General features: G+C 52.1%; 1 protein-coding gene across 1 annotated transcript; it reads left to right on the plus strand.

Moving 5' to 3' along the window:
• Nucleotides 1-325: 325 nt before the first annotated feature.
• On the plus strand, nucleotides 326-12,194 carry LOC144677661 (fos-related antigen 1-like). The gene is made up of 3 exons (XM_078537691.1): nucleotides 326-574; nucleotides 10,448-10,555; nucleotides 11,658-12,194. Exons 1-3 carry the CDS (start codon nucleotides 332-334, stop codon nucleotides 12,180-12,182), a joined length of 876 nt encoding a protein of 291 aa, XP_078393817.1. The 5' UTR covers nucleotides 326-331; the 3' UTR covers nucleotides 12,183-12,194.
• Nucleotides 12,195-12,727: the final 533 nt, after the last annotated feature.

A 12,727-nucleotide genomic window follows, 5' to 3' on the forward strand; every position in this document is an offset into this window, starting at 1 on the left:
AGAGAGAGGAGAGAGAGAGGGAGAGAGGGGAGAGAGAGAGGGAGGGGAGAGAGAGAGTGGGAGAAAGAGGGAGAGAGGGGAGAGAGAGAGGGAGGGAGAGAGGGAGAGAAAGAGGGAGGGAGAGAGAGGGAGAGAGGGGGGAGAGAGAGAGAGGGAGAAAGAGGGAGAGAGGGAGAGAGAGAGATGGGAGGGAGAGAGGGAGGGAGTGAGATGAAGAGAGGCTGGGAGGAGGCTGGTGGGGGATGTTTCGTTTGTGGTTTAAGCCTCAGTTAACTGTTAAAGTGCTTTAACGTCCCCCCTCACCCCTCGCTTTCTCTTCCAGAAGTACAGCATGCCCCCGTGTGGGATGGGCAGCACGGTGCCATCGCTCACCGCCATCGCCAGCAGCCAGGAGCTCCAGTGGATGGTACAGCCCACAGTCATCACCACCTCCACATCCAACCTCTACCCAAGGACATACCCTTACCTGCACCCTGGGGCGGGCCCTGCCCCGGGCACCTCGGGCACGTCGAGGGCCGGGGTCATCAGGACGATGGTGCCCCCTCTCGGGGGCAGACGGCGGAGAGAGGAGGAGGTAGGGCCCCCTGGAACGCAGTCACACGCCCGTCTTTACGATTTGCGCAAACAGTTTTCTCATTTATTGCCCATCCCTAACTGCCCCTTGAGAAGGTGGGGGTGAGCTGCCTTCTTGAGCCGCTGCAGTCCCTGTGGTGTAGGTACACCCACAGTGCTGTTAGGGAGGGAGTTCCAGGGTTTTGACCCAGCGACTGTGAAGGGACGGCCGATATATTTCCAAGTCAGGATGGTGAGTGGCTCGGAGGGGAACTTGCAGGTGGTGGTGTTCCCCATGTGTCTGCTGCCCTTGTCCTTCTAGATGGTAGAGGTCGTGGGTTTGGAAGGTGCTGTCTAAGGAGCCTTGGTGAGTTGCTGCAGTGCATCTTGTAGATGGTACACACACTGCTGCTACTGTGTGTCGGTGGTGAAGGGAGTGAATGTTTGTGGATGGGGTGCCAATCAAGCGGGGCTGCTTTGTCCTGGATGGTGTCGAGCTTCTCGAGTGTTGTGGGAGCTGCACTCATCCAGGCAAGTGGGGAGTATTCCATCACACTCCTGACTTGTGTCACACCGGGTATATTTTAAAATTTGTGTCCCGGCCACCCACAGAAGCAGTCGTGATATGAGGCTATCTTATACAGAAAAAAGTTACCAAGATTAACTTAGACAGGGTAATGTTTATTGTCAGCATTGTCCCAGCTGAGATCTGTCATGTATGGAGCGAGAGAGAGAGAGCTCAGATTCATAACCCTCACCTCACCGACCCCCTGTAAATACTGACACACTCCCCGGGGACCCCCCTGTAAATACTGACACACTCCCCGGGGACCCCTCTAAATAGTGACACACTCCCCGGGGACCCCCTGTAAATACTGACACACTCCCCGGGGACCCCCTGTAAATACTGACACACTCCCCAGGGACCCCCCTGTAAATACTGACACATTCCCCGGGGACCCCCTGTAAATACTGACACACTCCCCGGGGACCCCCTGTAAATACTGACACACTCCCCGGGACCCCCTGTAAATACTGACACACTCCCCGAGGACTCCCTGTAAATACTGACAGACTCCCCGAGGACTCCCTGTAAATACTGACAGACTCCCCGAGGACTCCCTGTAAATACTGACAGACTCCCCGAGGACTCCCTGTAAATTCTGACACACTCCCCGAAGACCCCCTGTAAATATTAACACACTCCCAGGGACTGACCATAAATAGTGAACCAATCGATATGATAGCAGTTAAACTAGAGTGAGTTACAGACTGGAATCTAATCGAGGGGATCGAGGTGGTTTATATATAGAATAACAGATACCGGGAGTGAGTTACAGACGGGAATCTAATCGAGGGGTTCGGGGTGGTTTATATATAGAATAACAGATACCCGGGAGTGAGTTACTGGAATCTAATCGAGGGGTTCGGGTGGTTTATATATAGAATAACAGATACCTGGGAGTGAGTTACAGACTGGAATCTAATCGAGGGGTTTGGGGTGGTTTATATATAGAATAACAGATACCCGGGAGTGAGTTACAGACTGGAATCTAATCGAGGGGTTCGGGGTGGTTTATATATAGAATAACAGATACCCGGGAGTGAGTTACAGACTGGAATCTAATCGAGGGGTTCGGGGTGATTTATATATAGAATAACAGATACCCGGGAGTGAGTTACAGACTGGAATCTAATCGAGGGGTTCGGGGTGGATTATATACAGAATAACAGATACCCGGGAGTGAGTTACAGACTGGAATCTAATCGAGGGGTTCGGGGTGGTTTATATATAGAATAACAGATACCCGGGAGTGAGTTACAGACTGGAATCTAATCGAGGGGTTCGGGGTGGTTTATATAGAGAATAACAGATACCCGGGAGTGAGTTACAGACTGGAGTCTAATCGAGGGGTTCGGGATGGTTTATATATAGAATAACAGATACCCGGGAGTGAGTTACAGACTGGAACAGTGAAGTTTTTAGATGAATGTGGGACTTGATTGGGTGGTCAGAGTTTAATATATAACCCAGTATGTTGATCACATAGTGTGTAACAGCAGAGTGGATGTTAGATGGATGTTATTCTGGGCGGGTCTGAGAGGGATATGTGAGTCAAAGTTCAGAATGAAACTGCTACTGAAATAACCTTTACGTAGAATATCCAGCTTTGTAACTGGCCATTGGGTATAGGCTAGCTCCACACCAGCCTCCTCCCACCCCCTGTCCATCTCACCCCATCACCCTATCCTTCTACTCCTCTCTCCCTCGTGTGTTTATCCAGCTCCCCCCTTAAACGTATCTACACTATTCACCTTGACCACCCCCTGTGGGAGCGAGTTCCACATTCTCCCCACTTTCTGGGTGAAGAAGTTTCTCCCGAATTCCCGATTGGATTTATTAGTGACCGTCGCATATTGATGGACCCCTAGTTCTGATCTCCCCCACAAAAGGAAACATCTTCCCTACGTCGACCCTTAGGAAAACCCCTATCAGCTCACCCCTCAGCCTTGTCCTTGCTAGAGAAAAGAGGCCCTGACCTGTCCAATCTTTCAGGATATATTATAGACTCTATGTTTCTTGTTGGAACCATGCGGGTTGTGTTATAGTGACATTACTCCTGTTTATATGCTGTATGGTGACACATAATCCTCCTCTGTGTGTGTGTGTGTCTGTGTGTGCCTCCTTGTCTGTGTATGTGAATGTGCCTGTGTAGCGAGTGTATCTGTGTGTGTGTCTATGTCTGTGTCTGTGTGTGTGTATGTGTATGTGAGTGACTGTGTTTGTGTGCATCCATGCCTGTGTATTTGAGTGTGCCTGTGTGGCTAGTGTATGTGTGTCTGTGTTTGTGTGTCTGTGTATGTGTACGTGCGTATCTGTCTGTGTGTGTCTGTGTGTTGTGCGTGAGTGAGTGTGTGCTTTAGTGTGTGTGTGAGTGAGTGTGTGGGTGAGTGAATGTGTGTGTGAGTGAGTGTGTGGGTGAGTGAGTGTGTGTGTGTGAGTTTGTGTGAGTGTGTGATTGCGTGTATGTGTATGTGAACAAGTGTGTGTCAGTGAGTGAGTGTGTGTATGTTAGTGTATGTGAGTGCATGTGACTGAGTGTGTGTGAGTGTGAGTGAGTCTGTGTGAGTGAGTGTGTGTGTGTGTGGGTGTGAGTGTGATTGAGTGAGTGTGAGTGTGAATGAATGTGAGCGAGCGAGTGCGTGTGTGAGTGAGTGTGGGTGAGTGAGTATGTGTCTGAGAGTGTGTGTGAATGGGTGTGAGTATGAGTGAGTGAGTGTGAGGGTGAGTGAGAGTGTGTGTGAGTGTGAGTGAGTGAGTGTGAGCGAATGAGTGTGTGTGTGTGTGAGTTGAGTGGGAGTGTGTGTCTCTGAGTGTGTGTGTGTGTGTGATTGAGTTAGTGTGTGTGTCTGTGAGAGTGTGTGAGTGAGTGTGAGTGTGTGTGAGTGAGTTAGTGTGAGTGTGTGTCTGTGAGAGTGAGTGTGAGTGTGTGAGTGAGTGAGTGTGAGCATGTGTGTGTGAGTGTGAATGAGTGTGAGCATGTGTCTGTAAGCGTGTGTGAGTGAGTGAGTGAGTGAGTGAGTGTGAGAGTGAGTGTGATTGTGAGTGTGTGTGTGTGTGAATGAGTGTGAGTGAGCATGTTTGTCAGAGTGAGTGAGTGTGAGCGGGTGTGTGAGAGTGTGAGTGAGTGTGAGAGTGAGTGCGTGTCTGTGAATGTGTCAGTGTGAGCGTGTGTGTGAGTGTGAGTGAGTGTGAGAGTGAGTGAGTGTCTGTGAGTGTGTGAGTGTGTGTGTGTGAGTGAGTGTCTGTGAGTGTGTGAGTGTGTGTGTGTGAGTGTGTGTGTGTGAGCATGTGTGTGAGAGTGTATGTGTGTGTGAGTGTGAGTGTGTGTGTGTGTGAGTGTGTGCGTGTGTGTGAGTGTGAGCATGTGTGTGAGAGTGTGTGTGAGTGTGAGTGAGTGAATGTGTGTGAGTGTGTATGTGAGTGTGTGAGTGTGAGCGGGTGTGTGAGTGTAAGTGTGTGTGTGTGTGTGAATGTGTGTGAGTGTGTGAATGTGTATGAGAGTGTGTGTGAGTGTGAGTGAGTGAATGTGAGTGTGAGTGTGTGTGAGTGAGTGTGTGTGTGTGAGTGTGTGTGTGTGTGTGTGAGAGTGTGTGTGAGTGTGTGTGTGTGTGTATGAGAGTGTGTGAGTGTGAGTGTGAGTGAGTGAATGTGTGAGTGTGAGTGTGAGTGAGTGAATGTGTGTGAGTGTGAGCGTGTGTGTGAGAGTGAGTGTGAGTGTCTGTGAGTCTGTGTGTGAATGTGAGTCTGTGAGTGTGTGTGTGTAGGTGTGTGTGAGTGTGTGTGTATGAGAGTGTGTGTGAGTGTGAGTGTGAGTGAGTGTGTGTGAGTGTGAATGTGAGTGAGTGAATGTGTGAGTGTGAGTGTGAGTGAGTGAGTGTGTGTGTGTGTGAGTGAGTGAATGTGTGTGTGTGAGTGTGAGTGAGTGAATGTGTGAGTGTGATTGTGAGTGTGTGAGAGTGTGTGTGAGTGAATGTGTGAGTGTGTGTGTGAGTGTGAGTGTGTGTGTGAGTGAGTGAATGTGAGTGTGTGTGTGAGTGTGAGTGAGTGAATGTGTGAGTGTGTGTGTGAGTGTGAGTGTGAGAGTGTGTGTGAGTGTGTGAGAGTGTGTGTGAGTGAATGTGTGAGTGTGTGTGTGAGTGTGAGTGTGTGTGTGAGTGAGTGAATGTGAGTGTGTGTGTGAGTGTGAGTGAGTGAATGTGTGAGTGTGTGTGTGAGTGTGAGTGTGAGTGTGTGTGTGAGTGTGAGTGTGTGTGAATGTGAGTGTGAGCGTGAGTGAGTGTGTGTGAGTGTGAGTGAGTGTGTGTGAATGTGTGTGTGAGTGTGTGTGTGAGTGAGTGTGTGTGAGTGTGAGTGTGAGAGTGAATGTGTGAGAGAGTGTGTGAGTGTGCGTGAGTGAATGTGTGTGTGTGTGTGAGTGAGTGTGTGTGAGTGTGAGTGAGTGAATGTGTGAGTGTGAGTGAGTGAATGTGTGAGTGTGTGTGTGTGTGTGAGTGAATGTGTGAGTGTGAGTGTGAATGTGTGAGTGTGTGAGTCTGAGTGTGTGTGAGTGAATGTGTGAGTGTGAGTGAGTGAATGTGTGAGTGTGAGTGTGAGTGAATGTGTGAGTGTGAGTGTGAGTGTGTGTGTGTGAGTGTGTGAGTTTGTGTGTGAGTGTGAGTGAGTGAATGTGAGAGTGTGAGTGTGTGAGTGAGTGTGAGTGAGTGTGAGAGTGTGTGTGTGTGTGAGTGTGAGTGTGTGTGAGTGTGAGTGAGTGAATGTGTGAGTGTGAGTGTGTGTGTGTGTGAGTGTGAGTGTGTGTGTGAGTGTGAGTGAGTGAATGTGTGAGTGTGAGTGAGAGTGTGTGTGAGTATGAGTGTGAGTGAGTGAATGTGTGAGTGTGAGTGTGAGTGAGTGTGAGTGAGTGTGAGAGTGTGTGTGAGTGTGAGTGAGTGTGAGTGAGTGAATGTGTGTGTGTGTGAGTGAGTGAATGTGTGAGTGTGTGTGTGAGAGAGTGTGAGAGTGTGAGTGTGTGTGAGTGTGAGTGTGAGTGAGTGTGAGTGTGTGTGTGAGTGAGTGTGTGTGAGTGTGTGTGTGAGTGAATGTGAGTGAGTGAATGTGTGAGTGTGAGTGTGTGTGAGAGTGTGAGAGTATGAGTGTGTGTGAGTGTGAGTGAGTGAGTGAGTATGTGTGAGTGTGTGTGTGTGAGTGAATGTGTGTGTGTGAATGTGTGAGTGTGAGTGAGTGAATGTGTGAGTGTGAGTGAGTGAATGTGTGAGTGTGAGTGAGTGAGTGTGAGTGAGTGTGAGTGTGTGTGAGTGAGTGTGTGTGTGAGTGAATGTGTGTGTGTGTGAGTGAATGTGTGAGTGTGAGTGAGTGAATGTGAGTGTGAGTGTGAGTGAGTGTGAGTGAGTGAGTGAGTGTGAGTGAGTGTGTGTGTGTGAGTGTGAGTGTGAGTGAGTGAATGTGTGAGTGTGTGTGTGTGTGAGTGAGTGAATGTGTGAGTGTGAGTGAGAGTGTGTGTGAGTATGAGTGTGAGTGAGTGAATGTGTGAGTGTGAGTGAGAGTGTGTGTGAGTATGAGTGTGAGTGAGTGAATGTGTGAGTGTGAGTGTGAGTGAGTGTGAGTGAGTGTGAGAGTGTGTGTGAGTGTGAGTGAGTGTGAGTGAGTGAATGTGTGTGTGTGTGAGTGAGTGAATGTGTGAGTGTGTGTGTGAGAGAGTGTGAGAGTGTGAGTGTGTGTGAGTGTGAGTGTGAGTGAGTGTGAGTGTGTGTGTGAGTGAGTGTGTGTGAGTGTGTGTGTGAGTGAATGTGAGTGAGTGAATGTGTGAGTGTGAGTGTGTGTGAGTGTGTGTGAGAGTGTGAGAGTATGAGTGTGTGTGAGTGTGAGTGAGTGAGTATGTGTGAGTGTGTGTGTGTGTGAGTGAATGTGTGTGTGTGAGTGAATGTGTGAGTGTGAGTGAGTGAGTGTGAGTGAGTGTGAGTGTGTGTGAGTGAGTGTGTGTGTGAGTGAATGTGTGTGTGTGTGAGTGAATGTGTGAGTGTGAGTGAGTGAATGTGTGTGAGTGTGAGTGAGTGTGAGAGTGAGTGAGTGAGTGTGAGTGAGTGTGTGTGTGTGTGAGTGTGAGTGTGAGTGAGTGAATGTGTGTGTGTGTGTGTGTGAGTGAGTGAATGTGTGAGTGTGTGTGTGTGAGTGTGAGTGAGTGTGAGTGAGAGTGAGTGAATGTGTGAGTGTGAGTGAGAGTGAGTGAATGTGTGAGTGAGAGTGAGTGAGAGTGTGTGTGAGTGTGAGAGTGAGTGTGAGTGAATGTGTGAGTGTGTGTGTGAGTGTGAGTGAGTGAATGTGTGAGTGTGTGTGTGAGTGTGAGTGTGTGAGTGTGTGAGTGTGAGTGTGAGTGTGAGTGTGTGAGTGTGAGTGTGTGAGTGTGAGTGTGTGTGAGTGTGTGTGTGAGTGTGTGAGTGTGAGTGTGAGTGTGTGAGTGTGAGTGTGAGTATGAGTGTGTGAGTGTGAGTGTGTGAATGTGAGTGTGAGTGAATGTGTGTGTGTGTGTGAGTGAGTGAATGTGAGTGTGAGTGTGAGTGAGAGTGTGAGTGAGTGAATGTGTGAGTGTGAGTGAGTGTGTGTGAGTGTGAGTGAGTGAATGTGTGTGTGTGTGTGTGTGAGTGTGAGTGTGTGAGTGAATGTGTGAGTGTGAGTGAGTGTGAGTGTGAGTGAGAGTGAGTGAATGTGTGAGTGTGAGTGAGTGTGTGTGAGTGTGAGTGAGTGTGAGTGTGAGTGAGAGTGAGTGAATGTGTGAGTGTGAGTGTGAGTGAGTGTGTGTGAGTGTGAGTGAGTGAATGTGTGCAGCCTCCTACACTGAGCGACACTTTAAGGCAGTTCCCTGTCGCAGTCTGGGCCCGGCGAACGGCTTAAACCTGCCCAGTCCCGTCTCTGCCAGCGTCTGAATCACAGCAGCAGCTGCACAGGCTCCATGAGAAACAGATGTTGCAACACATCTGGCACCGCTGTGAGGTAAACGGCCAGACGTGTGCTGTGGTGAGAGTTGGCACCTTGTTCACTCCTCTCCTGGCAGAACGCTGGCCCTCCTCCGTGCCCCAATTAAACATTTCACAGTCAGACTGTGCTGTCCAAACTGCAGACACAACTGGCCGACCTTCGACAGATCAAAACACTTAAAAGCTACAAATCGGTTTAATGAGGCTTTTGTTCCTGGCAACTTAGCGGGTTAAGGAGGGATTCGATCAAAGTTTTCAAGGAATTGAGGGGGAAAGAGAGCGAGAAGCTTCTCCCACTGGTTTGGGGGAGACTCGGACGAGGGGGTCAGAGTCTAGAAATGAGAGTCAGGCCTTTCAGGAGTGAGATTAGGAAACTCTTCCAAAGGGTGGGGAGAATCGATGCCGGATTAATTAATTTTAAATCTGAGAGCGATAGGTTTCTGTTAACCGAAGGTGTTAAGGGATCTGGGGTAAAGGTGGGGATATGGAGTTAGCTCCCGGATCAGCCATGATCTCATTGGATGACAGAACAGGCCCGAGGGGCTGAATGGCCTCCCTCCTGTTGCTGTGAGCACAGAGTGTTAGATATTGTGAGTGCGCAGTGCTCCCTCTCTCTCTCTCTCTTTGGAGTCGGAAGGTCGGGGGTTCGAGTCCCACCCCAGAGACGAGTGAACGGGGATCCAGCCTGATGTTCCGGTCTCTGGTGCTGCCCTAGTCGGAGGTGCCGGGTCTCTCCGACAAGGCAGTGAACCCGAGGCCCTCTCCCTTCCCCACTCCCTCGAAGGAGGTACAAGATGGCGGCTGACAGCCCTATTGGCCTCACCGCGCCGCGGCCCCCGAGACAGGGAGGGGCCTGGCGCCAGAGCCCGTTGCTCGGCGCCTTCCAAAATGGCCGCCGCCGCTTGGCCACCCTTAGGCCCCATTGTGAGGCCGATGCTCAGGAATGGCCTGACTCGCGGGAGCGGCCGGCGAATCCCATTTCCCCACGGACATGGGTGACCAGCTCTTGGGAATAAATGAAGGGACACGTTAGCATGGGGTGAGGGGAGGGAGGGAGGGGAGGGAGGGGTGTTGCTGGTGGACCTGTGAGAGCGGGCGGGGAGGGGTGGGGGAGAGGTGAGGGTGTGGTATGGTGATTCTAGAGGGGGACCAAACTCTGGAATTCCCTCCCTAGCCCCTTCCCCTCTCTCTCTCTCTCTCACACTCTCTCTCTCTCACACTCTCTCTCTCTCTCACTCACACACTCTCTCACACACTCTCTCTCTCTCTCTCACACACTCTCTCTCTCACACTCTCTCTCTCACACTCTCTCTCTCACACACTCTCTCACACACTCTCTCTCTCTCTCTCACACACTCTCTCTCTCACACTCTCTCTCTCACACTCTCTCTCTCTCACACACTCTCTCTCTCACACACTCTCTCTCTCACACACTCTCTCTCTCACACTCACTCTCACACACTCTCTCTCTCACACACTCTCTCTCTCTCTCTCTCTGTCTCTCTCACCTTTTAAGATTCCTAGGTGCCTCCTAACTGCCAGTCCCTCTCCCTAAGATACCAGGCGATGAGTCAAAGCTCCTTCCACAGCAGGAAATCCTCCAGCAACATCGTCCACAGATTGGAATGATTTCCTGCTGACTAACACGTCCATTGCCAACTGTTTGGTCTTGGCCAAGACTGTGCTTACTCACTCATAGTTCCTGCCTTACTAACTCTCAGTGGAACTGGCATATCCAGCTCCCTTTCCCGCCTTCTCTCCCACTGCACCCTCACCTCGCCACTTTCCAGACCGCCTCAACCTCCGCCCTCCCTATCGGGAGAAGGAGGGTTGGCACAAGAAGCTAACAGGCGGGGAATACAGTTTAACACGGAGCCGGGTGAGGAGTTGGTGAGGAGTTGGTGAGGAGTTGGTGAGGAGGGACTCACTTGGCTTCAGAGCGTGAGGTGAGGTATGGTGAGCCCCGAGGCCACAGTTTTAACAGGGACCTGGGGGGTGTATGTACATCTTTGAAGGGCAAGTGTATAAAAAAAGCTAAAGGAATCCTTCATTTTATAAGTACCACTACTGGTTTAATGTCTCATCCTGAAAGACGGCACCTCCGACAGTGCGGCACTCCCTCAGTACTGACCCTCTGACAGTGCGGCGCTCCCTCAGCACTGACCCTCTGACAGTGCGGCACTCCCTCAGTACTGACCCTGGGAGGGTTGGCCTGGATTATTGGGCTCTGGAGTAGGGGCCAGAACCAGCTGATTTCGAGGGTAGTGTGTGGCCTGCCAAAGTACAGCTGGCATCAGATTCTTAAGGGTGGATTGTACTTGGTTTGTCTTGAGTTTTAATCTGTTGCGATCTTTCCCAGGTGTCACCAGAGGAGGAGGAGAGGAAGAAACTGCGAAGGGAGAGAAACAAACTGGCAGCAGCAAAGTGTCGGAACAGGAGGAGAGAGCTGACCGAGAGATTGCAGGTGGTGAGTGCCAGGAACTCTCAGAGATAGAGAGAAATCCAGAGCATCAGATGGAGCAAGGACACCCCCAGAGCACACTCTAACACCCAAACTGTACCTGTCCTGGGAGTGTTTGATGGGGACAGTGTAGAGGGAGCTTTACTCTGTATCTAACCCCGTGCTGTACCTGTCCTGGGAGTGTTTGATGGGGACGGCGGAGAGGGAGCTTTGCTCTGTATCTAACCCCGTGCTGTACCTATCCTGGGAGCGTTTGATGGGGACAGTGTAGAGGGAGCTTTGCTCTGTATCTAACCCCGTGCTGTACCTGTCCTGGGAGCGTTTGATGGGGACAGTGTAGAGGGAGCTTTACTCTGTATCTAACCCCGTGCTGTACCTGTCCTGGGAGTGTTTGATGGGGACAGTGTAGAGGGGGTTTTACTCTGTATCTAACCCCGTGCTGTACCTGCCCTGGGAGTGTTTGATGGGGACAGTGTAGAGGGAGCTTTACTCTGTATCTAACCCCGTGCTGTACCTGTCCTGGGAGTGTTTGTTGGGGACGGTGTAGAGGGAGCTTTACTCTGTATCTAACCCCGTGCTGTACCTGTCCTGGGAGCGTTTGATGGGGACAGTGTAGAGGGAGCTTTGCTCTGTATCTAACCCCGTGCTGTACCTGTCCTGGGAGTGTTTGATGGGGACAGTGTAGAGGGGGTTTTACTCTGTATCTAACCCTGTGCTGTACCTGTCCTGGGAGTGTTTGATGGGGACGGTGTAGAGGGAGCTTTACTCTGTATCTAACCCCGTGCTGTACCTGTCCTGGGAGCGTTTGATGGGGACAGTGTAGAGGGAGCTTTACTCTGTATCTAACCCCGTGCTGTACCTGTCCTGGGAGTGTTTGATGGGGACAGTGTAGAGGGGGTTTTACTCTGTATCTAACCCCGTGCTGTACCTGCCCTGGGAGTGTTTGATGGGGACAGTGTAGAGGGAGCTTTACTCTGTATCTAACCCCGTGCTGTACCTGTCCTGGGAGTGTTTGATGGGGACAGTGTAGAGGGAGCTTTACTCTGTATCTAACCCCGTGCTGTTTGATATCCCTGTGGATGAAACGATCGATTTGATTTTTTCCCAGGAAACGGACCAACTCGAGGATGTGAAATCAGGTTTGCAGAAGGAGATATCTGATCTGCAGAAGGAGAAGGAGAGATTGGAGCTCATTCTGGAGGCTCATCATCCCATTTGCAAAATTCCCGATGATTCCAGGGGCCCCTCAACTTCGGGAATGGTCAGAGGTCTCCTGGCGAGGCCTAAGGGCCTGGTTGCTGAGGCAGCGGGCTGCCTTTCCAGGCCCAAGCCACTGAAAGTCCCCATCAGGCCCGTCCCCGAGATCAGTGTGAGCAAGGGGAGCCCTGAGCCCGAGGCCTTGCACACGCCCACCCTCCTGCGGACCCCCTCGGTCACCCCCTTCACCGCCAGCCTGGCCTTCACCTACCCCAGCCTGCCGGCCTACGACCCGGAACCTTCCGCCGGCCCCTCGGGCCAGGGCCTGGCCCTCTTTGCCCCCCCGGAGCCCTGCGCCGCCGCCCATCGCCGCGGCAGCAGCAGCGGCGACCAATCGTCGGACTCGCTCAGCTCCCCGACCTTGGTGACCCTTTAGGCCGGGCGCCGGCGAGAGCCCATCGCTGCCCCCCCGCCACCACCCCCACCCCCAGCGCCATCGGGGGCGGGGGCGGAGTTCTGGGTGAGCCTTCACCCCTCCCCACCCCCCCGCCCCGCCACAGGTGAGCGGGAAGGGACTCGAGGGGCCGAATGGCCTCCTCCCCTTGCCCACTGAAGAGATTGACCCTGACTTCCGGTGGGGTGCGGGGGGGGGCGGGGGTGGAAGGGGGTGCTCCCCTCTTTGGAGGGGCGGGGTGGGGGGAGGGGCTTGTGGGGCCAGGGGGCAAAGGGCACATGGGGTGGGGTTGACCGCCTCCTCAGCCATTGGGGTCGCCAGGAACGGACGGTCAACCGGTCAGCGGCAGAACCTTTGGGGGCGGGCGAAGCTCAAATTGGCCATCCCTGTGCCATCGCCGGAATGGGCCAGGGTGCACTCCAGCCATTACCACCCCCCATCACCCCTGAGGGTTTATTAATGCCTCCGCCGTCCCCCATCGACTCCCTCGAGAATTCAGCCTCGACCCAGCGAGAGACCGAGCAGGA

The sequence above is a fragment of the Cetorhinus maximus genome, unplaced genomic scaffold (assembly GCF_964194155.1).
Source record: "Cetorhinus maximus unplaced genomic scaffold, sCetMax3.hap1.1 HAP1_SCAFFOLD_2830, whole genome shotgun sequence".
Taxonomy (NCBI): Eukaryota; Metazoa; Chordata; class Chondrichthyes; order Lamniformes; family Cetorhinidae; genus Cetorhinus; species Cetorhinus maximus.

Excerpts from the sequence above, each read along its gene's own strand:
- LOC144677661 (XM_078537691.1), top strand. The coding sequence starts at position 332 with ATGCCCCCGTGTGGGATGGGCAGCACGGTGCCATCGCTCACCGCCATC. Across the intron at positions 575-10,447 it reads GACGGCGGAGAGAGGAGGAG|GTGTCACCAGAGGAGGAGGA; the intron begins GTAGGGCCCCCT and ends GATCTTTCCCAG. Across the intron at positions 10,556-11,657 it reads TGACCGAGAGATTGCAGGTG|GAAACGGACCAACTCGAGGA; the intron begins GTGAGTGCCAGG and ends ATTTTTTCCCAG.